The following is a 27,218-nucleotide window of genomic DNA, read 5'->3' on the forward strand; positions in this document are numbered from 1 at the left end:
GGTAGAATCAATGTTAGGTATGGTTGAGTGGAAAAAATTAGGTGCAATTAATGGGTTTTGTGTGGTAGCAAATAATCTTAGTTTAATTAAGTGTGTGGTGTAGCTTTCATTTGGTTTGCTATAAATACCCAAGTCCCCAAGCATTGTATATCATCCAAGGAAAAACAAAGCCTAGAGCTAAATAAGAAAAGCTTTGCTAATTAGTTTGTTTTGTGAGCTTTCTTTTAAGAGTGTGCTCTATTTTTCTTCTTCTTGGGATCATTAGAGTTATCTTGAATACTCTTCTTATTCAACATCCATATCTATTACACAGTGAGGTCATCAGTTCATTAAATCCTGAAATATCAAAACCAGGAATGAGGGCTAGGGTTCAAAGATGTTATTGGTCACCAACCTGCTGCAAATTTCCACTGAGGTAAAATATAAATAGTAGCAAGCCAAATAAAGAAATAAAAACGGCAAACAGATTTTCCATTGCGTAGTTACTGGTCTCGAGGTTTGATCCGAGAGAACTGCATGCACAAATCACAAAGAAGAAATAATATCTGAAGTATAATTAAGTTTAATGATCGCAGAGCCTGGAAGTAAGAAAATCTTCAATAACTTCTTGTGCATCGTTAACGGAAATTCTTTGCTGCCCTATCCATGTACAAACCTTAGATTTCGAAGTCCCCACCAGAAACAATGCAAAATCTTTTTGGGAAAGTCTGTTGACTCCACCACACCAGATTGAAGAGCATCAAGAAATATCCCAAAATCGAAAACCTTTGCATCTGACGGATTTATAGGGCATAAATCATTTAGGGTTGTGATCGTTTGAGTTGTGATCGTTTGGAACAAACGATCATTGCAATAAAAAGTACTAGGTTTACATCCATTTTGATCACTTTGACAAGCAAGTTGCCAGCAAGTTGACTCTCGTTGCATAGCTAAAAAGTACCAAAAAGCTCCAAGTACCTGAAGGACCAATGAGTAGTGCGTGAGTTAATGATTGTACATGATTTGAGCTGTTTTTGTTTTGAAAAGATTCATATATGTGAACGAAACTTACATGACTAGTAAGGATGTAAAGGAAGAGACTGAATCCACCTTTGAAAAATATCCATATTCTAGTCTCGGTTGTAGGAGTTTGTTGAATTCTTTACATGCTACGTAGATGCGAATAACCCGTGGGACATATTGTAACAGAGCAAAAGTAGTCATAAGCTCCTTAGCAAGCAAAGAACTTGAGCCCCTCGTTTTTGGAAACAATATAAATGTTAAAACCTGGCATAGCATTGGATAACCAACAAATATAATCATAATTTGGAATTGAATTAACTAACGTATTGGTAAGTCCGAATTTCACATAGATGTACATGTGTGTGTACTCAGAGAGATCCCTCTTGTGAGTCTGTGAGTATGTTATATCATAAGGGATGAATGTTGCAAGAAAATCTCAGACGGAGCCCGAAATCCATGTTGGGAGCAGCTATTTAGACTCAATATGTAATAAAGAGTTGTCATACCTGAGGTGCAGGAAGAATGGCCAAAATGTCCATTATAATGTATGATTTCCAAGCCCACTTACCCAACATTGCCAAAGGATTACTGACTAATATCCTTCGTTTTGCCAAAATCACGATCCAAATTTGAAGGATAATGTCAATTACATACATGAAATCTGTAAGTAATCGTGATACAAGAGCTATAGTCTTCAACTTTTTATCCAACTCGAAGCACTTCGTATTCTTATTGACGAAAGGAATATAGAAGAATAAAGGATCCACCAAGACTCCAAATGCACATGATATTGCAAATATCTTCTTCCACGTTACGAGGAATGTTAGCCCACATACATCTAGAAATTTTGGATTAATTGGTAGTTCTTTATGTGCTCCATAATATCCTTCATTTGTCTTATGTTCGTACTGTTGTTTAGTACTGGAAAAAAAAAATAACGCTATAAATACATATAATTTCTTTGTAAACTAAATTTAAGATTTCTTTCAACTAAGTTGAGACAAATACCGTTACTTGGTAGATGGAAGGCTTAATTGGAGATACGATCCTATTATTGGATGCCACACTTCGTTAAAGGGGAAAAAAGAAATGCATAGAAGTTGAGCTCACTACTTACCTTTTCGAGTTCTCCACATCAAACGTTACTTTACTCTTAGTCTTCACTCAGTACCGGGGGCTTTATAGCAGTGATACCCTGGATGGTTGCTTGCATGCCCTTTTAAAGTGAAGAGTTGCAGAAACTGAATAATCTTGCTAGCATTCTGAAAATTAGCAACTGATGATCACGAGATCGAAGATTAAGAATTCTCTCCCATATTAATTAAGACAAGTTGTTCGAATTGACTATAATATCAAGCGGGGCTGCCGGAGACACAAAAATCAAGACATTTCACTGCATTGGGTCTTCTGATAGCACCCCATGGCCAAGTCTTTTTCTAATCAAAGTGTTTGAGGCTTAATCCCCAAATATTATGAGAAGTTGCATCTTCAATTCTATCTATCTGTAAAATTTAAAAAGATACGTCACGGTCCACAACTAATGACACTAATCTTGTTCATCAACTACCATTTTACCATCATGATCCACACCAATACTGTTGTCTAACTTGCATTTTACGAACTACTTAGCTCAATGTGATTTAGCAATAGAAAAACCTCAGTATAATTTGAAGTAAGACAATCAATTTGCATTTTCCGATGAAACTCTTGCAGTTCTTATGCCTTGCAAGTAGCAGAAATTGTGTATTGATTCAACCACACATAATCTTCCCTTCGGTAACAAAAAACAAAACACACGGTTGGTAAGAGCTAGAGTCCCACCACCATAAACAGCGCAAATTATATCACTGACCTATTTGGTTTTTCATTTTTTTTTTCTTTCTAGTAATGTTTTGTTTTTTAAACTAATTTAAATGTTCATGTTAGTACGTACAGTTGACAATAACGACGCCAATTTATTTTTTAATAATTCTTCCGCGACCTCGATAGCATGAAAAGATGCTTTAGAAGGTAGTTAAAAAAAGGGGTTAGGTAGTAGTGGTAAAGCAAATCACAACAAAAATTGGTGATAGCTTTCACACTATTGAGAACACGAATCTCACGTTAGAAAAGGAATCCGAATCCTTTTCGGATTTTTTTTTGTGATAATTTTGAAAATTCGTGAATTGATGGATGCATATTTTCTTATATTTTCTTTGGATTTTGTCTATATGAATGGGTTAAATGCACTAATTCTATTGTTTTAATTTATAGGTATTCAATACCGGAGTTATGCAAAAAAGGAGTGGAAAACAAGTTTTTCGAGTGTCTAAAGTAATTACAGTGGAGCAAGAAGCAAATTAACTGCACCAAGACAAATGCATGAAACTGCAATGGTTTTGAAGATCAAATGGACATGGAAATGCTATTCATTGGAGTATAAGAGAGAACTTAATTATTAGTTTTTATTATTTCCATTATTTTTCATTTTCTTTAATAAGGACTTGAAAGTCCATTAGAACTATGATTAGTGGTCATTTATTTGGCATTTTCTATTAACCTTTCCAATTCTTGCCGTGAGATTATATTAAGGAGATCAATTCTCCTTGTGGAGAGTTAGAAAGCCACCAAACACAATTAATGTCAAACCGTGTTGCGGCAAAGAAGGGAAGAGGAAGAGAAGTTTATAGTTTTCTTTTCTTTGCTAGGACTATGATGTAGCCTGATCATGAATACTTAATTTTCTTGTGGCATTGTTGTTATCATGTTTTTCATCTTTATGGAGTATCATTTGCTAATCGTAATGCGCTTAATTTTTATTTAGATGCTTGATCACCATCTAAGTTTTAGTTAAGTTGATTTGATGCAAGTTAGAGTAGATGCCATACTTAACTTCGATTTTAGCTTCTTGCAACTGATACCATAAACACCTATTTGTAGATGCCATGCAATTACGGTTTGTGTGATTTTCCGACGATTTCCATGAAGCTTAATGGGTTCTTACTTGTTTAAATTCGTCTATATAACATAGAGGGTTGACATGTAAGGATGCTTTTGATGCAACCAAATGCCAGGGTCGGCCTAGGCCCAGTGCGGGCAAGGCAGTCTGGGGCCCAAAAAAATTAGGGGCACCAAAATTATTAGTGTGGCATATGTATATACGTTTTCATAAGAGTATAAATTTATAAAATCTGGTTTAATGACAAAGAAATTTAACTAGAACTGGTGATTTTGTTGATTGAAATTAATGAGGAGGTCTTGGGTCAAAACATCATGTGTGCTTAATTAAATTTCAATTTTTACAAATTTTTGTTCATAACAGTATAAATTTATAAAATTTGGCTAAATGATCAGAAGTTTAATTAGAAGCAATGGTTTTTGTATTTAAAACTAACGAGAGGTCCTAAATTTGAAATGCTATGTGCATGTTTTTTTTTTTCAATTTTTACAAATTTTTGTTTGGTTGTTAATTTATTTTTAATTACTAGCTAGTAACTATGTGGGTTGCTATTTTTAAACATTTGTTCCAATTTGTTCCAATTCAAGTCTAATATTCAACAAAGGGTAATGTGTAAACTAATTATTAGACCAAATTTGCAAATCATATGATGTGTCATCAAAAGGTTTAATTTGGTGCCCATTCATTACTTATACATATCCTTAAATGCTCGAAAATATCATTATTTTTTAAGTCTTATATTGATGATGTTAGTAAATAAGAATAAACACCTCACGATTTATACAAAAACACTTTAAAAGTTTAGATGGAAGACAAAACTCATAATCTATCTAGTTATAAGCCTGAAGTTTTTTGGTTTCCTTCTCTCGATATAAAATAAATTAGTTTTTCCGTATTTCTAAATAACTGAGTTTGAAGTGTTTTTCTAAATATAATTTTATCCATGTCGTACGTGTAAAAACAAATAATTTTTTTATATGAAGTGAGGGCACATTTTTTGGTGTTGCCCTCGACCTAAAAAATCTATGGACCAGCCCTACCAGATGCCATGATCGTTGAATAATTTAGGAAAAATTGATCATCAATATTGGGGAACTACTTGAGCATAACATATTAAAAGAATTAAGTAGGATTTGTTACAATGAATTCGGATGCCCTAGGTCTACTTTTCTTGTGTTTTCAATTTATAATTTACATGCATTTTATTTCAGTTTAATTCAAAATATCAAATATTTTCCATTAAAGCTTCTCAATTATAATTTGTTTCAATTTAGTAAGTAGGACTTTAGAATCAATTCGGTCTCTGTGGGATGATATATGTGCTTATATGCTATATTGTCATTTGATTCGTATACTTGCGAGCACAAAAATTCGAGACTTAATGAGCCTAATTTCTGTTGTCTAATTTTCTCAACAAATTTCTGGCGCCGTTGCCGGGGATCGAATTTGATTCTGTTACTTACTTAATTGGATTGTTACATTTTTTAGTTGGTTTAGCTTTAATGTTTTTTTTTAGTTTTTTTTTTTCAATAAAAAAATATTCTCCTAGGTCTCTTGTCTATCTTACCCATTTGTTTATTGTTTTTGCAGAAAATTGAAGTCACTTTACCTTGTTGCCAATTCAAAAACTCAAGTTTGGGGGTGGATGCATCTACATTTTTTTTTTTTTCATTCTTTTTGTTTTAGTTCTAAAAAAAAATATTATATACTTTTGAAAAACTCAAAAATATTTTATTTTTCTTTGAGTCTTGTTTTTTTGATAGCTACTTCCCAATTCAATTATGAGATTCGGTCTTAATCTTTTCGTAACTTTCAAGAAATTTAAGCTTGACATTAGTTCTTTACATTATTTTTGTTTTAACCATATTTTTTATGACCATGACTTGGAAAGACAAAATGCACATAGCCTTGTTGATGTGAAACTAGAGCATGATTTAACGCTTCAGATGTGAATCTAGTGAGCTTATGTAATCCTTGTGAGCTTTTGAGCCAAAAATAGATTGAACCACTATGCATCAATCTCATTTATTATTGTGCGTATGATCTCATTTTTACATGTATCTCTAGAACTTGCTTTATACCTTTCATTGCATTCATCAATTCATATAAAATATTGGAAACGACATAGGCATTTTTTCTTCTTCTTTCACTTGAGCCTTTCTAGCCAACCCTTGTTATTATTTTCCCTAGTTAGCCCCGTTGAACCTTTATATAAGCCTTTTTGTTCTTAAACCTAAATATTCCCTACCTAGCTTCATGTAAAATCTTCGTACCCTTTTCTAAGGATTTTGTATAGCAATTTTATAAAGAAAGGGAGTTCAACATTGTTCATGATTATTGGTTAATGAAGCAAAAATAGTGAAGTGAAAAGTTAAAAAAAAAAAAAAAAAAAAAAATTATAATAATAATAAATAAATAAAAGTTGAAAAAGAAAGTAGTGGCGTAAAAAAAAAATGTTTGAGAAAAAAAAAAAAAGAAAAAAAGAAGCTATATGCGGCAAGAAGAAAAGAAGAAGAAAAAAGTGTAAAGTTGTGCTTAAGTTCTAATTGCTTTCTGAAATAAACTAAACTAGGGTATGAAAATCTGAATTGCATAAGCTCAACTCAGTAAATCATGAGTGAGTCAATGACTTCATATTTATAGAGATTACATGAAACTGTTTGTTACAGATTACAAGTATTTCAGATTTACAAAACAACTAAACAAATTACAAAGAGATATAGATAAGCTAGAACTGAACAGATTACAAAGAGATGTAGATAAGCTAGGATTGTTCAGATATCCTTTGACTGATATTTGAACTGTGGCAATCTATTTGAATGGCGGGAGCTGGGATTTGCTGACTTGGCACACTTTTTGACTTGTACAGTTGATATGGTTTATCACTCCCCCGCAAGCTTAACGGGCACTGACGAACGGGAAGCTTGGAGAGAAGATATGAGAAATGAGACGATGAAAGGCCTTTGGTTAACAAGTTAGCAAGTTGATCTGTAGTAGCCACATATCCGACGTCAACTTCCTTCCGAACAACCTTTTCACGAACATAATGATAATTGACTTCAATATGTCTCATGCGTGCTTGATAGACTGGATTGGAAGCAACTGCTAGGGCACTTATGTTATCACACCATAAACGTGGAGGTGCAACAAATAAGTGAAGGTCGTGAAAAAGTTGTCTAAACCATGATAAAGTGGCTACTGTGTATGCTAGTTGACGATATTTGGCCACTATGCTGGACCTAGATACACCCTGTTGCTTCTTGGAGCTCCATGAAATAAGATTATCCCCCCAAAAAATACAATAGCCACCTGTGGATCGGCGATCATCAGGATCAGTCGCATAGTCAGCATCGGCAAAAGCTGTGAGCGCCAAGAAACTGGGTGTGTAGACTAGAACATGATCATGAGTGCCTTTTAAATATCGAAGAATTCTCTTCACTGCTGCCCAGTGACTGGTAGTGGGAGAATGCATGTATTGGCATACCTGATTTACGGCAAAGGTGATGTCGGGACGTGTGAAAAACAAGTATTGTAAAGCACCTACCACACTTCTGAATGTAGTGCCATCAGAAAGAGGTTCACCCTCATATAAGCTGAGTTTACGTCCAGAACCAGCAGGAGTGGTCAATGGCTTTGCATCAGCCATATTTGTCCTCGTGAGAAGATCAAGAATATATTTAGACTGAGATAAGTACATGGCCTGAGAGGTACGCTTTATTTCCATCCCCAGAAAATAACTTAGAGGACCTAGATCCTTCATAGAGAACATATTGCCGAGTTGTGCAATGAGACTAGAAATTTGTGAAGTATCATTTCCTGTAATAAGAATATCATCCACGTAAATTAATAATTAGACCACAGTTTTCCCGTTGAAGAGTGTGAAAAGGGAAGAGTCGGCAACGGAAGCAATGAATCCCAAGTCTTCAAGATGATGGGAAAAACACTAAAACCAGGCACGAGGTGCTTGTTTCAAGCCATATAATGACTTGCGTAAACGGCAAACATGAGAAGGAAATTGAGGATCAACAAAACCTGAAGGTTGACGCATGTAAACTTCCTCAGCTAGTGTTCCATGAAGGAATGCATTGTGGACATCAAGTTGTCGAATGAGCCATTGATAGTGTAAAGCAATGGACAATATCATACGAATGGTGGCATGAGTCACAACAAGATTAAATGTTTCATTGTAATCAATACCTTCTTGTTGATGAAATCCATTGACAACAAGACGAGCTTTATATCGCTCAATGGAACCATCAGATTTTCTTTTAATGCGATAGACCCATTTATTCAGCAGTACATTTATTGATGGTTGAACGAGAACGAGAGTCCATGTTCCGGTACGTTGCAAGGCATTGAACTCGTCCACCATAGCTATTCTCCATTCAGGAGGCTTATTGGCCTGGGAAAAACAAGTCGGCTCAATAATATCGTTAGCTAAAATAGTGTGAAAACTATATTTAGGATTGGGTTTCCTTATGCCATCCTTTGCTCGAGTGATCATTTGATGACCAATAGAAGTAGTTGGTAAACTTGCATTCATAGGTAAGAGTTTTAGGATAGGTGTTACGGCAAGGGTAGGAGAGGGTGTCGGGGTGTGCGTTTAAGGTAATGGGTGAGTTGGTGTTGTAGTTTGTGAGTTTATGGAGAAAGATGATGGCTTAGGTGGGGTTTGTTGAGATGGGACAGGTGGAGTGGTTTGAGGAGTGTTAATATGAGTAGGATTGAAGTGAGGCGGTGGAGTCGGTGGAGGATAAGGTTGAAGGGATGAAGGGTATGAATCAAGATGTAGGATAAGGGAAACTGATAAGGAAGTTGTAGCTGTAGTAGGAGTGGTTTCTTTAAATGGAAAACACTTCTCATCAAAAATAACATGGCGAGAAAGAAAAATGCAACCTGTAGACAAATCTAAACACCGATATCCTTGTTGGTTTAAGGAATAACCTAAGAAAACACATTTTTTGGATCGAAATTCAAGTTTGGTTGTGTTATAGGGTCGAAGATATGGAAAACAAGCACAACAAAAAACTTTTAAAAAATCATATTGAGGAGGTTTTGAAAACAATTTTTGAAAATGACTCTCATTACCTAAAACTTTGGTTGGTAGCCGATTAATTGGATAAGTGGCAGTGTGAAACACCTCATCCCAAAAAGAGGTGGGGACAGAGGCATGGGCAAGTAATGTTAACCCGGTTTCAACTAAATGACGATGTTTTCTTTCAGAAATTCCGTTTTGCTCAGGGTGATGAGGACATGTAAGAAGATGATTAATCCCATGATTAGCAAAGAATTGTTTGAAATGATTGTTTACAAATTCTCCGCCTCCATCATATTGAAATGATTTGATGGTTGTGTTAAACATATTTTCAACAAGCTTTTTAAATGACACAAATGTAGCAAACACATCCGATTTTAATTTTAAAGGAAATAGCCAAGAGTAACGAGAAAAATCATCAACGAACACAACGTAATACTTAAAACCATTCATTGAATAAGTGGGAGAAGTTCATACATCAGAGTGAATAATTTCTAATGGAAACGAGGAAACAGAAGTAGACAAACTAAATGGTAACTTATGGCTTTTACCTAGGGGACATGAGTGGCAAAAGTCAGGAGTTACATTACCACTAAGTGGTAATTTATTTCTATTAATTAAAAACTTCAAAACATTTGATGATGGATGCCCTAATCAAGAGTGCCACATAGTAGTTGACACTCTACTTTCTACAAATGCATGGACGCCACTGTTATTTGATGAGACATTTGAAAAAGGGTAGAAACCATTCCTACTACAGTCGTGGAAAAGGGTTTTCCCCGTGTGAAGATCCTGGACATGATAAAACGTAGGGTAAAGTGTTAGGGAGCAGTTGTTATCATTGGTAAATTGATGGATTGAAATGACATTAGTAGAAGCATTAGGGCAAAGTAAGGTATTGGGAAGGTTAAATGTATGGTGTGGTGTGTGAATGCAAGAGGAACCAATATGAGTGATATCCAAACCTGTTCCACCCACGACTCCATTGACATGATCTGTGCCGCTGTAAGGCCATGGATTACTAACTTGTCCAGGGTCATTGGTGATGTGTGCATTTGCGCCGGAGTCAAATAGCCAATTTTGAACTGCAGGAGTTGAGGCAGAAGACAATGGTGCTGCAACAGCAAAGGCTTGGAGTTTAGGTGCGGGAACAGGACCTTCATACGCCATGTTTAAGCGAATGTAGCATTCAATTGCAGAATGACCCAGACGGCGACAAATTTGGCAGTGTATGCGTCCAGAAGAATTACCAAAAGAATGAGGAGCACCAAGAACTCCATCATTGACAGCACGGAACTGAGCTCCAGGATGATGATTTGGATTGGCAGGCCTGTACTGATTTCTCATAGTTGATGATGAGCCACGTCCTCCACGAGAAGAGGAAGAGAACGTTCCACGACCATGATTGCCGTGGCTGCCACCATGACAACCTCGAGTAGCAGCGAGAGCTGTGGGTCCAGTTTCTGCAACAAATGAGCAGTGCATCTTTTGCCTGCGTTCAGCTCCTAGAAGAAGGGCTTCAAGTGCACCGTAGCTGATGGCTTCCTCACGAGCTTGAGCGGAGGAAATTGTACTTTCATATGCTGGGCCAACATTGTTAAGTATAACAGCAACTAAATCCGAATCGGATATAGGAGCACCAAAGAGTGACAATGTATCGACAAGACAATTTATTTTATCCAAAAAAATCAGAAATGGAAGAATCACCTCTGTGAGTATTCATTAACTCACTACGAAGCTGGAGAAGGCGACCGGTGGATTGAGAGGCATATGTATCACGAAAAGTGGTCCAAGAAGAATGGGAACTAGTCTTCCCAATCAAGGCTGCTAGTACAGTAGGATGAACGGACGAGTTGATCCATGACATGACCATGGCATCCTATTGTAACCAGGTGTCAAATTCAGGATTCACCAAGTCGGTAACGTTGCCAGCATCATCTTTCAGGAATGCAGGCGGGCATTTGCTTATTCTATCCACAAAGGAAACAAGATTTCGGCTTCGAAGTAAGGGTAACATCTGGGCATGCCAAAGGGGATAGTTCGTAAGATCTAATTTGATTGTAAGAAAATGGGAAACATTGGGTAGAATATGGAGAGGAGATTGGGTTGCCATTTGAGTGAGGAGAGAAAAAAAAATTGGATCAAAGATTGTCATATGACTTTAGCTCTGTGATACCATGAAATAAACTAAACTAGGGTATGAAAATCTGAATTGCATAACCTCAACTCAGTTAATCATGAGTGAGTCAATGACTTCATATTTATAGAGATTACATGAAACTGTTTGTTACGGATTACAAGTATTTCAGATTTACAAAACAACTAAACAGATTACAAAGAGATATAGATAAGCTAGAACTGAACAGATTACAAAGAGATGTAGATAAGCTAGGATTGTTTAAATATCCTTTGACTGATATTTGAATTGTGGCAATCTGTTTGAATGGCGGGAGCTAGGATTTGCTGACTTGGCACACTTTTCGACTTGTACGGTTGATATGGTTTATCATGTTGAGAGTTGTCCCACATCGGTGAGGGGACAAGGTTTGCTATGTGCTTATATGGTCTTGGGCTACTCCCCATATTGCCAATTGGTTTTATGGTGAAACCTCAATTTCATCATGGTATCAGAGCGAGTTGTCCTCGTGTGAAGCCAAACGGCTACACGCGTTCCACGTCACCCAATTGTTGTCCACGTGTAGGCTTGAAAATCCGCCACATTAACCTACAAATATGAGTGAATGAGTGTATGCCTTGTGAGAAGTTCTCTAGCACTGGAGCTATTGAAGGAATCAACGCAATAGTCACTGGAGACCTCATTAACCTTTCAAGAGCTTGTGGATTGTGACAGCAGTAACGAAGGATGTGAGGGAGGCTACATGGACTACGCTTTTGAATGGGTTATTAGCAATGGTGGTATTGATGCGGAAACTGATTATCCATACACCGGTGTGGATGGTACATGCAGCACCACCAAGGTCTGGTTCCTCACTATAGCTTATAATGCTTTTGTCTGGAATAAATTTTATCCACTTTTCGTCTGTTCTTATTTGTGTGCTGCCTTACACAGGAGGAAAACAAAGCCGTCTCCATTGACGGATATGATGATGTGGGAGAAACAGACGGTGATCTTTTATGTGCTGCTGTTCAGCAGCCCATTAGTGTTGGTATGGACGGTTCTGCTTGGGATTTCCAACTTTACACCGGAGTAAGTTGAATTTGTGTTTGCTTTACTTGTTGCTTGGATGTCTGAAACGTTAGCAAGACACAATAGATAAAAATGTAATGTGATTCACCATCCACTCAGGGTATCTATGAGGGTGACTGCTCCTCTGATCCAACCGACATTGACCATGCAGCTCTTATAGTGGGATATGGTTCTGAGGGTGATGAAGATTACTGGATTGTAAAGAATTCATGGGGGACTAGTTGGGGGATGGGCGGATACATTTACATTAGAAGGAACACTAGTTTAACATATGGGGTTTGTGCAATCAAAGTATGTACATTGAATTAATAGACTCCTCTCCTCTTCTTTACAAAGTATGTACATTGAACTAATAGAATCAGCCTTTGGTTTAAGTAATAAGTGACTGATGTCCCTCGTATTTTCTATACGCAGAGTTACGGAGACTACTTGCGAGTATCTGCAAAGAAGAGAAAAATGGCCCACCACAAATTCCCATGGACTAAAGAGGAGCAAACAGAGAAGACATACCAACCTCTGCAGTGGAAGATGAACCAGTTTGCTGCAATGCGCTAAGAGCGGGAAGAGAAGTTATTGTTTCTGTGAAGTTTGAAGTTTGCTGTTACTATTGCTATTTATATTTTGTCAAACAGGAATTTGTTCATCCTGTTTTACTGACGTATGTTCCCATGAACAGTGATTCCGTTGAACATATGCTGTAAGCAAAACCAGAAACATAAACATTTAGGAGGAAACTTTTTTCTCTGCTTGATGCAATGGACACAATAAATTGATTGATCACAGTTGATGTTTGAAATGTGTTTTCCCCCCAATCCTGTAGCACAAGGTTGAAGGCAGATTGAACGAAGTTGTTGTCCTGGCTTTAGAATATATGGTCTTTAAATTAGGTCAAAAACTGTTCTCACTCCGGAACGATAACCATGACTGGTTTTCGAGTTAATTTGATAACTATTTTGAAACAAATTTGATACTTTCTGTTTTTTTTTTTTTTTTTTTTTGTTGCTTTTATTTTTAAACTTACATTTTTTTTTGGGGTCATATTAGGATGAAAGTGCATCTTACAATAGACTTCATAATACTGATATTTTTGAAGTGTTAATAACATCTTTTTTTTTCTTACAAATGATAGGATAATTTACACAACTTATCTAAACTACCGTGAGGAGGATTTGATCATGAGACTTTGAGCGTAAAAACGAATGCTCTTAATCAAATGAACTACAAGAAACTTGCTATTTATCATCTCTCTTTTTAAAAACTGAAATTGTTCACTGAAAAAAAAAAAAAAAAAAAAAAAAAGAATTCTCGTCCATCCTCACACAAAACTCTGTTCTTTCTACACTTATTCACTCTCTCCAACCCCTAAAATATGACACCAACTTCATCCTCTTAGAGGTTCGTATTCGCGAATTGTTTGGCAAGTTCGGCAGCTACTACCGAAATATGTTTCATAAATATTCGGCATACACCCCCCGAACCAACCCACAAGAACTTTTTTGCTAATGCTCGGCAGAAAATAACTGAATGATTCTGTGAGAGGATGAATACTGTGTAATTCTGAAATTCCAATGCCTAACTTATATGGACCTTGTCTTCAGTCGGATGGAAACAAATTAATTAGTTAGCCCTCTCCCTTCTTAAATCAATAAGGAATACTTTGGACTTCTGAACAGATTTCTGAACGTGAATTCTGCTTAGTTACAATATAAGTTGATAGTACGACACACCTTATGTGCTGAAATAATATGCATCAATTTAAGTACACAAGTATTGATCGAACTACTTGAACTGACCTAGAAGAGGTACTTCATCCGTTATTTCTTTATTCCCCATTTCTCTCACCTGGGCAAGATGCAGAGCCTGTGCCTTCCTTTCATGATGGCGGCGCCAACTTTCTTGAAGGGCAGAAGCTGCTAGATGCTGCTTCCGAGAGGGCGAAGTGACCATGACAAAACGCAACCAGTTTTGGGAGACTATAGTTTTCAAGTCGTAAGCCCTTAGAACAAAGGCTTCAACTTTTGTGTGGGACTTGACAAACCTGGTCGAGATCGGTAAGGCAATCGAGGAGCTAACTTTCGATACCCAATCTAGAAGTTCTTCTCCGTAGAAATCACCTTTCTTAAGACAGCGAGTGCATCCAGTATTATTATGATTATTGTTATTATTATTACTAGATCTGTAGCTCCATACAATGCCTTGCGTGATGAATAACATCTTATCAAGCGGTTTCCCCTCTTCAACAATGTAGGCATCCTCAGTAAACATCACTGGTGTAAGGCTTTGACAAATTATTTTCAGCACTTCTTCATCCAGGGTTCGAAACATTGGCACCTACAGTAAGATATATTCAGAAAAAAATTAAAGGGAATAAATACGACAAAATAGCTATAGGGAACACAGGGAAATTCTACAGTACCTTTAAAAAAAAAAAAAAAATTGAAGGGTATTGGTGGTACTAGTTAATTAACGACACGAGGCGACTAAAGGATGCGTGCAATTTGCATGTATCCAGTACGTGTTAAAGAAATTAACCCCATCTTATTAAAGGACCTACACAAATCTAGAATAAAGAATTCTAGAACATTCACTAAGGTTGGTTAGCTAGATTATCCAAGTTAAAATAGTACTTTGTAGAAATGACTAGAATGTTGTTTCTTAAGTTGGTGGAAGAGTCTAGAAGAATGGTGAGGTTTCCACCAACATGCAAGATTAGTGTAGATAATTCTAGCTTAGGAAGTTAGTGGAATTATCTAGATATCTCTAGCATGGTGTGTCCATGTTTCTCCAAGGTTCCATCCATGCCTATAAAAGGAGAAGGCATCCACACCATTTGTATCAACAAATAAACAAATCAACAAACCAACCAAGCAAGCTTGTAAGCAAGCAAGCAAGTGAGAGTGAGAAGAAAGAATAGTCCTGTAAGAGTGTGAGTGCTCTAGAGTTTGTCTGTAGAAAGTGAGTGAGTGTCATTGCTTCTAAAGTGTCTTTGAGAGTGTTGTAATATTTTGTTTGTGTAATACAAGTAATTTGTTTACTTGTATTGTCTCTCCAACACTTGTGTTAGAGTTGTGTACTCTAAGTTTTTTTTCACCCCAACAGTACGTACTTAATTCAGAGAAAGAGTAATTAACTTACTTTTTTTAGCGTAGACCAGCATAAATAGAGTTTGATTAATCTTTTATCTTCCACGGAAACAATAGAGATGATACTCTTCATATTAACATCGATGTTTTTTTCTTCTTCTAGATGTATTTGTAGCCTTTCCTTAATCACCTTCTTCATATGCTTAGGGATGCCAATGCCATTTTCAGAAAACCAGCTTTGGATCTCCAACTCTTTCATCTCCTTCAGCCGTTGAACTTTCCACCTCTGCCGTAGAACTTTCCTCTTATCTGATGATCTAGTTACCCTATGCGTAAATATCTATTACACAGTAAGGTCATCAGTTCATTAAATCCTGAAATATCAAAACCAGGAATGAAGGCTAGGGTTCAAAGATGTTATTGGTCACCAACCTGCTGCAAATTTCCACTGAGGTAAAATATAAGTAGTAGCAAGCCAAATAAAGAAATAAAAACGGCAAACAGATTTTCCATTGCGTAGCTACTGGTCTCCAGGTTTGATCCGAGAGAACTGCATGCAAAAATCACATATAAGAAATAATATCTGAAGTATAATTAAATTCAATGCGCGCAGAGCCTAAAAGTAAGAAAATCTTCCAAAACTTCTTGTGCATTGATAATGGAAATTCTTTGCCGATGTTGCCCTATCCATGTACAAACCTTAGATTTCTAAGTCCCCACCAGAAACAATGCAAAAGCTTTCTGGGGAAGTCCGTTGACTCCACCACACCGGACTGAAGAGCATCAAGAAATATCCCAAAATCGAAAACTTTTACATCTGACGGATTTATAGGGCATAGATCATTTAGGGTTGTGATATTTTGGAACAAACGATCATTGCAGTAAAAAGTACTAGGTTTACATCCATTTTGATCACTTTGACAAGCAAGTTGCCAGCAAGTTGACTCTCTTTGCATAGCTAAAAAGTACCAAAAAGCTCCAAGTACCTAAAGGACCAACAAGTAGTAAGTGAGATAATGATTGTACAGGATTTGAGCTAGTTTTGTTCTGATAAGATTAATTTGTATATATGATCGAAACTTACATGACTAGTAAGGATGTAAAGAAAGAGGCTGAATCCTCCTTTGAAGAATATCCATTTTCCAGTCTCAGTTGTACGACTCTTGTGGAATTCTTTACATGATACGTAGATGCGAATAATCCTTGGGACGTATTGTAACAGAGCAAGAGTAGTCATAAGCTCCTTAGCAAGCAAAGAGCTTGAGCCCCTCGTTTTCGGAAACAATATAAATGTTAAAACCTGGATGTCATAACAGAGGATAACGATCAAGGCTAATCATAATTTGGAATTGAATTAACTAACATAATGCAAATTCGAATTTCACATAGATGTGTGTGTGTGTACTCAGAGAGATCCCTCCTGTGAGTCTGTGAGTACGTTATATTATAAAGGATGGACGTTGCGAGAAAATCTCAAGCGGAGCTAGAAGTCCATGTTAAGAGGGGCTTATTAGACTCTATACGTAATAAAGAGTTTTCGTACCTGAGGTGCAGGAAGAACGGCCAAAATGTCCATAATAATGTATGATTTCCAAGCCCACTTAGCCAACATTGCAAAAGGATTATTGACTAATATCCTTCGTTTTGCCAAAATCACGATCCAAATTTGAAGGATAATGTCGATTACATACATGAAATCTGTAAGTAATCGTGATACAAGAGCTACTGTCTTCAACTTTTTATCCAACTCGAAGCACTTCATATTCTTATTGACGAAAGGAATATAGAAGAATAAAGGATCCACCAAGATTCCAAATGTACATGATATTGCAAATATCGTCTTCCACGATGCGAGGAATGTTAGCCCACGTACATCAAGAAATTTTGGATTAATTGGTAGTTCCTTATGTGCTCCATAATATCCTTCATTTGTCTCATATTCGTCTTGTTGTTTAGTACTGAAAAAAAGACGCAGCTTGAACCATCAGATCGAGGTGTGGTCTATTAATTTTCTCTTCAACAAACGTTTGGCTATGTATTATCAAAATCTTGTGCACCACCCACAACAACAAAGTCACTACAAATTAATCTTGGTCATTTAACAGGGTTAGTCACTTTTTTTTAACAAATAATATTATCTATACTAAGAGGGTCGGAGAGTAGCCTAAGCCTCACAATGGGCTAGTAATAATGTGGTTCAAATTCGTCTTTGGCAAGAATCAAATCTAAGACCGCTCACTAACAAGTGAAGAGGAATATAATTAGACCGTCACTTACAACTAAAGAGGAATACAACTAGACTGTAGTACTAAGTGGTAGGGTTAGTCACTCTTAAGTATCATGAAGAGGAACACCACTAGATCATGGTACTAAGTGGCAAGGTTAGTCACTCTTAAATATCGAACTCGCTATAAATGTATTTAATTATATGTAAATTAAATTTAAGATTTCGTTCAACTAAGTTGAGACAAATATCAGTGCTTGGTAGATGAAAAGCTTAATTGGAGATGAGGTTCTAAAGTGCGCTAGTTGGGGGAAGGGCAGCGGCCTAGCTAGTGCCTCATCAAATTTTTAATTCTAATTAAATTTGTTTTATAACATATATATATATATATATATATATATATATATATATATATGTTTATACTTTTTCTTAAAAAAACAAAAAGTAAACTTGATATAAGTTCAATTTTGTGAGCCATAATTAGAAATAGTCACTTCTGATTTTGTGAGCCATAATTAGAAATAGTCACTTCTGTGTGTTATTGCTGAGACAAGTCCGATGACTGGGATTACATGTTAGCTTATTTTTATTTTCATACTCCCTAAATTTATAAATTGTAGTAAATCTGTAAATACACGTATTCCTTTAATTATAGGATTAATTGTTGGGAAAATTAGAATGCCCTACATCTTTTCTATAGTTGTTAGATTAAACACTCATCTATTTTAAAGATTTGATTAAGGTGCTTTGATTAATTGTCACCTCAATAATTTTCTATTTATTTAATTCCCATGTCATTAATTTAAATGCATTTATATAGAGGCATAAAGTAACTTAGCAACTAATTGCCTACAATATAGGAATTTGATTTCATCAATCCCCTTCTACACATTAAATGACATTTTATTTAATAAAATAAAATAAAATTTTAATTAACTAATTCCTCATTACCTTATTATCAGTATTTAAAAAAAAATCTCTTTCCATTACAAATGTCTCAATAAAAAGTCTTCAATATATATTTTTTTCACGTATAGATATATAAAAAAATATACTTAAAACTTATGGTACATTTGAGAATAAAAGTATCGACTTTTGGTACGTTTAGATTTCAAATGTACCGAGAAACCAAATGTACCAAAAATTCAAATGTACCATAAAACCAAATGTACCCATTGTTATGTAACCCCTTTGGTACGTTTAGATTTTAAATGTACAGATAAACTAAATGTGCCCATTATCAGGTAACCCTTTTGGTACGTTTAGATTCCAAATGTACCAAAAGACCAAATGAACAAAAAATCACAAATGTACCACAAAACCAAATGTCTCTATCTGATAACCCTTTCGGTACATTTACATTCCAAATGTACCGAGAAATACAAAAAATCAAATCCAATATAAAACTAAATGTGTCCATATTATAGGTATCTAGATGTAGCTATATAATCAAACAAATCTTTATTATGTGTTGGGTCTTCTAAAAAATAAAATCTGACAATTTTTTTTTATAAATATTCTACTATATTCACACCAAAAAAAAAGTAAAATTATAAAAAACAATAAAAAAATGCATAGAGATGGATAATAAATGCATAAATATAGGGATAATAGGAAAAGAAAAAAGAAAAAAAAAAAAAACGAAATGTCTAGGAAAAGTCGTGAAAAACTAAAATTTTAAACAAAATAAACTTATGTGAAAAACTGAAATTAATAACCAAAATTTTAGGAAAATGCTTGATCAAATTTTCAAAATGAGTGTATGTTTAGTCTAAAAAATTAAAAAACGAGGCGCCTATATCAAAACGTCCCTTAATTGTTTTATAAAATTGTCGTAAAAAAAATGTTTTATAAAATTAACTGTCATTGATTATTTGTAGATGAACTAATCCTTAATAATGGGATTTGAACCAATCCCTTTTAATAACTGAACTCTCCCGTAGTATTTGAACTACATCCTCTTTCCACACAAATTCCTACAGCTTGAACACTAGACCTTGAATACCGTCGGTGGTTGAGGTCAATATAGAAGCAAAGATCAAGGGCTTGCATGAGAGAGTGATTGAAGGCAATCAATAATATCAATTCACAATGTGGCTTGTTGAAGATAAAAAACATGGTGCTTTGAGACATGGAGAGAAGTTACATGCATTAGCCAATCTTGTGTTCATCTTTCTCCTTCTTTTTTGTTTTAAAACCCTTTTTATTTAAGGTTTTCAATTCCTTGTGTTTTTCTCATCAATGTCATTGTTTTCTTATGAAAATCATTTTGATTCTATGAAATTCGTTGGTGTTCATTTACCTATATCACATGTTTTTTTTTTCTTAATGTACCTTTTATATTATTTTTTGTATTTTACCTATATCACGGATTAATTGTATTAATCTACCATATCACAAGTTTATTTGCGTATTCCATAGGTTTTTGTTCGTAGTTTACCTATGATACAAATTGATTTAATTTTTTTTATCTACCTTTATCAAAAACTAATTATATTATCTACCTGCATTGCAAGTACCTATATCACAATATTTCTTTGTTGTTGATAAAAATGTATATTTGTTTTCTTTTGAGTTTAAAATGTTTTTTCTTTAATTTAAACTTTTTTTTAATTTAAACTTAACTTACATGTTATGGTTTTAAACTAAAGCATGCATTTAAAAAATATTAATGTTTGGATATATAGCAGTGGATAAAACGCAATTGAAAGATACAATTTTGAAACTTCAAAATTGAGTAAATGATGCATAATTTAAACAATTTAAACATAATGAAACTGGAATCAATCAGAAAGCAACTGAATTGACCTGAATAAAAAATATATAAATACATATATTACAAAATAGAATGCAAATAGAAGTTACCTATTTTCTGTCTAACTATTTGTTGAAAAATAAAATGCAAAATAGAAGTTACCTATTTTCCGTCTAAATTAGAGTTGAGATTCAGGCAGGTGGCTAAGCAGCCGCCTAAGCAGGTTTAGACAAGCACCTAATTATTTTTTAAACGCCTTATAATTAATCATGTTGATGGACAGCTGCCTAGCGCATAGTTGGCCAGGGCTTTTTAGAACACTGATTGGAGATACGCTCCTATTATTTGATGCAACACTTATGGAAAAAAAGGAAAAATGAAATGCATAGAAGTTGAGCTTACAACTTACCTTGTCGAGTTCTCCACATCACACGTTACTTTACGCTTAGCCATCACTCAGTACCGGTGGCTTTACAGCAGCGATACCCTATAGATAGTTTGCTACGACGCCTTCGGCATAACAAAGGGAGAGAGAGAGAGAGGGAGAAGAGGGGGAGTTTGGACAAAGTGAAATGCAGAAACTGAATAATCTTGCTAGCATTCTGGAAATTAGCAACTGATGATCAGGAGATCCAGAAATTAGGACTTTTTTCTGCCATATAAATTGAGACAGGCTAGTTGTTCGAATTGACGGAGATAAAAAAACGAAGACCAAGACTTTTCTCTGCAATGGGTCTTCTGATCTGTTCCCAATGGCCAAGTCTTTTTCTATTCAAAGTAGTGGAGGCTTTACTTCATTGATAGTACTAGTAGAGCGATGCTAGAAGAGGTTACACCGTAAAACTAAGTAATATGGGGAGTTGTCTGACTTTTTATAACTTTATACAAGGTTTCCTTTCAAGGATGTGACTCTTTTATCTTCACATCCTAACACGCCCCCTCATGTGTGATGAATTTTCAAACCAAATATGTGAAAGCATCTCCAATGGGAATCCCTATTTAGGGACTCCCACCACCACTTTTGAGTACTCATTTAAGGACTTAAAGAGAATCTTTGTGTTCCTAAAGGAATATTGCCTCCAATGGGAGAGTCCTTATAATAGAATTCCTAAATTTGAATTTTTTGCAATTTTGTGTGATAATTTGATTAGGTGCACTTATTTTGATTTAATTTAACATTACGTTCTCGTAAAATATTTGTGTGAACATTTTAACAGAAAAAATTTCAAATTTCTGAACCAATTTTTTTCTTTACAAAAACGTAACTAGAATGAGTGAATTGAGCGAGTGAACTAAGTATAGGAGATGAAGTTGTGATAAGTTTTGGTTAGATAATTTGGTATTTAGAGGAATGATGAGAGAACAACATGATAGAGTAACCCAAATTGAAATTATTAATCTTTCAAAACCAACATGAGAGAGTAACCTAAATTAAAATGGTTATCTTTCAATGGTAAAAAATTTGAAAAACAAGAATCAATTTGAACCCTCCATTTTAAACAGTTGAAATGAAAAAGAAAAAAAAAAAGACAAGGCCATGTGACTGGGATCCACGCCTGCTTTTCCACTTAAATTGTCCTATTGGATTCACCATTTCAGTTCCTATAGAGTCCTTATATGTGAGTACATACACCAAGTATCCGGCGAGTCCCTATACTTTAGGGACTCACTTTCTGATCCATTGGAGATTCATTGTGTCCCTATATTTTTTTATACTAATTTTATACGGTGGTTGTCCCTATATAGAGACTGTATTAGAGATGCTCTATGCATCAAGAATTGGGTGGTGTAGAGCACGTGTGGTCGTTGAGCTTCATACATGGCGAATTTTCAAGTCAAATACATGGGCATCAAGAATTGGATGACTTGGAGCACGTGTGGCCGTGGGCTTCACACGTGGTCAACATGACCTGACATCATGAAGAAGTTGATTTTCCACCATAAAACCAATTGACAATATAGGGAGTAGTCCAACCTCTTATAACTCTGTTTGGGCCCAAAATATTATTGTTGGGCCGAGTAGCAGGATGTGCTCGGCCCAAGGTGATGACAAATACTATGGGCCGAATAATAAACTCCGGGCCAGTTGGCAGGGTCGGCCAAATCCTATCCTAAGTAGTCCGGATAAATAGAAAAGGTCGAGGAACTCCTGGTGCGACCAGGATTCTCGACCGGCAAGGAATAATGCCTCGAAAAGAAGGAAAATTCAGAATCCCAGTGGGAGTAGGTTTGTTCGAGTTAGAGTCGAAATGGGACGAGGACTCCCAATCCAAATCAGAATGCGAATTGGTCTCAAGGAATGGGGAGCTATAAATACAAGAAATCATGCACGGAAAAGCCCTTCAAAAATCAGCATACAATTGCCCTGCGCAAAACCTCTCAAACACCTTGAGATTTTTCCTTTTATTTTCCTACCGACACACATTCAGTTTGGATAAACAGCACTGTGGAAGCACCCGGCGAGCATCTTCAGTTTGGATAAACAGCACTGCTGCCGCAGAATCAACCGACCGAGAAGCACCTTCAGTTTGGATAAACAGCACTGCGTCGAGGTCGACCGGTTATCTATCTAAGTCTCGACCGAGAAGGGTTTTCGAACCTTTGTTGGCAGAGGTCACCTTGCTAGCCTTTTCGGCATAGTCAAGTGTTACGAATTGCATTGCTCGGCGCATTGGACGTCGAGTTATTTTATGATTGGATACTCGCAAGTAAGTTTCAGGGTTCGGCATTCCGACGGCCGAACTACGTTTACCATTAAGACATACATCACGTTTGAGTACCTGTGCCCATATAGTTTGGTCTCGATTCGACGTGCTTATACTCTTACGAATATAATCACAGTGACCGAATCGGGTTCCGACGATTTGTGAACTCCGCAGAATTAGTAGCCTTGTCTTCAGGCTGTAGAACCCAGAGATCGAGAGTGTTCATTCCTCGGTCGCAATCGCAAGATAGAGAAGTCAACGACGCGCTCAACGCGACATCAACAAATTTTACTCCTCTGCCAAGCTCGGCCGACGAGTTGGCACGCCCCGCTTTCAACCGAAGGACGTAGTTAGCTTATTAGTTACTCGGCCTGCGCGCCACGTAGGTTTTGTAATTTTTAGAGTCAACAAACTCTTGCAAGATTTTTCTTTTCACCAACACGTGACTCTTTAAGCTTAACAATGAGGCACAAGTCAACGTTATGAGAAGTTGGATCTTTGATTCTGTTTTAACTATTAAGATTGTAAAGAGTTAAGTCCTGGCCCGCGGCTAATGACACTAATCACTTTCAACAACTAGCATTTTACCGTCATGATTTTGTAATAAAAAATCACAGTATAATTAAAAGTGCAACCACAAGATATACGACAATCAATTTGCATTTTCCGATATAAGACTCTTATAATCCTTATGCCTTGCAAGTAGCATAACTTGTGTATTGATTGAACCACCACATAATCTTCCCTTTTGTAACAAAAAACAAACACATGGTTGATAAGAGCAATTGCTAGAGTCCCACCTCCATAAAGAGGTCTAATCATTTCACTGCGTACAGTCGACTTAGTTGTGAGACATGCATCTCTCGCTTTCTACAATCTATTAGATATCAAAAGTCACACGATCAAAAGCATGAAAAATGCTTTAGAAAGAAAGTTAAAAAGGGGTTTAGGTAGTAGTAGTAATGCAAATCACAATCAATTGGTGATAGCTTTCTCACTGTTGAGAATATAAATCTCACATCGGAAAATATGAGTTTTTGTCTTAAAGCTTAATCGGGTTGAGCTTAAATAGGTTTATTTTAGCCAAATCAAGGTTCGGACTTTGGTTTCAACCCTAAGACCCAAGCCCTATGATACCCAGCAACATGTCATGTCTAAACCTTCTCCTTACCCATTTCTAACATGTTCTGACATGACTAGGATTGGCTAGGGACAACAAGTGCAATGCATGGACAGTGAATTGGCATCTTGGAATACTCTATCATCACCATCACCAGCACAAACACCATTATTCACTACCACAATTAAAACATATCCAATACTTAAATGGACACCATTTCGCTAAATGATACCCAACACAAACGCAACCACCGTGAGAACCATTGCCCCATGTCAACCTGTTCTAAAAAAATTACTTTGCCACTTAGTATTATGGTCTAGTGGTATTCCTATTCACTTGTAAATGAGAGGTCTTATGTTCGATTTTCATTAAAGACAAACTTGAACTGCAATATTGCTAACTCATTGTGAAGTTTAACCCACATCACTGCCCCTTAGTATTTATAATATCTGTGTCGGAAAAAAAAAATTACTTTAAGCAGTAAATTATATTTTATTTATGTAAAATTGTTTCACCCATTAAATGCATCGTTGTACCAAAAGAAAAGTGTTGGCATAGATAAAACTGTATGTCCTACATGGCCTGGGTTAGAATCCTTAAGATAGGCCCAAATTTCTTTGTTTGTTAATTTGTCAAATTTGATGCCTTTAGATAGGCCCAATTTTATGTTTTTTCTGTCTTTTTTAAAAAGGCCCATCTCAAACACATTAAACATAAACCGTTTGGCAATTTCATCCTACTTATAAGCTTAATCATTCAATCAGCTTAATCGCAGGTGATTAACTAGAATCTAATCGCTACCTTCAACATATTATTCACATTAAAGAGTATAACCTTTAATTAATTTAAAAAAGTGGTAATCTGTTTCAAAATAATAATAACAATAATAATAATAATTTTCTTTTTATTTTAGATTTTGTTTTCACATGATCTCCGTGTAACATAAAGTTTAATAATATTATTAATGTGAGCGTTCTGAAAAAACTTTAGTTAAGTTATGCTATAGAAAGAAAAAAAAAAGATGATTCTTGAGTTTTTTTTATCTCTTGCAAAGTATCCATTCTTCAGTTTCTTTTTTCTTAATCTTGCAATTCTCGATTAGCTCATACGAGTGTTTGAAGTTTACTTATTGTTTTGTGATCAGTGATGTTTTATTGTAATATTTTTTAGATCTAGTTTACAATGACTATTTTATATGTATTTGTGATGCCATTTTTTAAATGAATGAAATATCTTATTTGTTTTAAAAAATGTTTTTTTGGTATAAATCTTTTATTGATTGTTTGAATAAAAAGAAAAAACCAAATAAATAAAAAATAAAAAATTGCTTTTAAAATGCAGTCAAAGTTGGTCTCCGCAATTTAAGGGCAATCAGGAGAAAAGCATTGGTGGTATTATAATTTGATTGACAATCATTTTAGGGTAATGTTGGTGAGACTAAACTTTCAAACGAAATTGTGTAAACTAAATAACTGTTACTAATAAAAAACAAAACGTTAATCGATAATTAATTAATAATTCAATTATCTACCATCACATTATTTGATTTATAAATTTAATTTAAAAAAATTAATTTCCCTAACATCACTCATCTTTTTAATTAAACCTCGCATGTTAATGTTATGTTATGCATTTTTACTTTTTTGGTGACAAATTTCAAATCCCAACTTTAAAACCTGTCGACAAAATCAAGCATCCGGAGAAAGTGTGAGAGAGAGTTGCATCACATGCAAATGGGTCCAAGTCCTCCACTTTCGCTATGAGTCGTCAAGTACTTTAGCCACATCAAATGAAATTGATTTTTTGTTGCATCTTACGTGTGTATAAACTAAGAATAGTTATAAACAAATTTCAAATCTGTATTTCATACACATTTTAAGTTTGAATTTTGACGATGATGAATCACATGATAGCGGCTAGAGGGAAGTTGAAATTCCTCCGTGAGTCTTCCTAACTACTGGAATGATGGAATGCCATGACGAAACCATCAGCCGGTCCCTTAAAAAAAAAAAAAAAAAAAAAAAAAAAAAAAACAAAGAATGGTTAAGCAGTATTAGCACTTGGTAGATCAAGTGATTCTTTAAGAAGCACTTTCAAAGTCATTTTTGTTGAAATTTTGGATTTTTGATAAAAATAATGTTACGATTCTAACAAAAATCTCTTTAAAAAATAAAAAAACATTTTTATTATGAGCATAAGCGTTATTTACATAAACATTCTCTAGTCAAACTTTATCCTAAAAATCATATTGCAGATTTACTTATTTGACACGAGAAATAAATACTAACATATGTAACCCCGATTGCTAGACTTCCCCATGATTATTAATACATACATAATAAAAAAAAACATATAACCACAACACTACCACCCTTTGACACAATAACTCAATCATCAAGAAGTAATTGATCTCGCTCCCATTTATGTTCTTCCCAATTCTTATTTCTCTAATTTAAGGTTTTTTTTCTTCTAAATAACCCTTAATAAACGGCAATCACTGTGGAAAACATGGAATAATTGCCAAAGATATATAAATGCTACGTGGTGGACGAAGAGTCGTGACTGAAAGTTGAATAAACAAGTCGGTCGGTCGGTCCACTAAATTTGGCAGATTTGATGAGTTAAAGAAGCTTTGGATGAGCAAGTAGCAACTGTCACTGTTTCTCAACCGTTACGTCCGTGACCACACCTCCCTCTCCTCCATCGCATGGCCTCTCCAGTCTCCAGTCTCCAGTCTCCATCCATCCCTATTCAATTATTTGATTTATACGACTTTCTTTTCATTTTTTGGGTCAAATTAATGCCACTTTCATAAATAACCCAGCAAGAATCAGCAGATGCATAATCCCATATCAAGAAAGATGAAAACTTCAATGGGACCACGCATGGGAAAAAATTTATGAGCGGGAATACAAATTATGTAGTGTATTATGTTACGTGTTGTAATAAGAATAAACGATAAAATTGATAAGTTATACTTATAAGTGTAATGATAAGAAAACAAATTTCTAATTAAGTAAAATTATAATTTACGTAACCGTGTTCATAGTACACTGAAAAATGGTATGAGAAGAAGAAGAGAGGAGCGGTATGATCGATCCAACGAAAGTACTGTACAATGTTGTATTTAGTTTTATCCTCTGCATGT

At 35.4% G+C, this 27,218-nt stretch overlaps 2 protein-coding genes and 1 pseudogene across 3 annotated transcripts in view; 1 reads left to right on the forward strand and 2 right to left on the reverse strand.

Annotated features, from left to right (window-relative positions):
- LOC137726401 (cyclic nucleotide-gated ion channel 1-like) overlaps window positions 1-1,759 on the reverse strand; it is a 7,610-nt pseudogene extending 5,851 nt beyond the window's left edge. Inside the window, exons 1-4 of the transcript XR_015962283.1 lie at window positions 1,509-1,759; window positions 1,052-1,266; window positions 656-957; window positions 412-512 (exon numbers count right to left, since the gene is read on the reverse strand). The product of XR_015962283.1 is annotated as a cyclic nucleotide-gated ion channel 1-like (transcript). The remainder of the gene's footprint in view (window positions 1-411; window positions 513-655; window positions 958-1,051; window positions 1,267-1,508) is intronic.
- Window positions 1,760-11,854: 10,095 nt separating this feature from the next.
- Window positions 11,855-12,738, forward strand: LOC148696572 (cysteine proteinase RD21A-like). Its single transcript, XM_088693246.1, has 4 exons — window positions 11,855-11,953; window positions 12,046-12,183; window positions 12,283-12,474; window positions 12,598-12,738. The coding sequence occupies exons 1-4, from the start codon at window positions 11,855-11,857 to the stop codon at window positions 12,736-12,738; spliced, it is 570 nt and encodes a 189-aa protein (XP_088549372.1).
- A 1,079-nt stretch (window positions 12,739-13,817) lies between these two features.
- Window positions 13,818-21,024, reverse strand: LOC148696573 (cyclic nucleotide-gated ion channel 1-like). The gene is made up of 7 exons (XM_088693802.1): window positions 20,655-21,024; window positions 16,810-17,224; window positions 16,351-16,566; window positions 15,966-16,252; window positions 15,699-15,816; window positions 15,319-15,606; window positions 13,818-14,514 (listed from the first exon to the last, which is right to left on the reverse strand). The coding sequence occupies exons 1-7, from the start codon at window positions 20,696-20,698 to the stop codon at window positions 13,963-13,965; spliced, it is 1,920 nt and encodes a 639-aa protein (XP_088549928.1). The 5' UTR covers window positions 20,699-21,024; the 3' UTR covers window positions 13,818-13,962.
- Window positions 21,025-27,218: the final 6,194 nt, after the last annotated feature.

Source organism: Pyrus communis, chromosome 5 (genome assembly GCF_041283825.1).
Source record: "Pyrus communis isolate YQ-2024b chromosome 5, ASM4128382v1, whole genome shotgun sequence".
Classification (NCBI taxonomy): Eukaryota; Viridiplantae; Streptophyta; class Magnoliopsida; order Rosales; family Rosaceae; genus Pyrus; species Pyrus communis.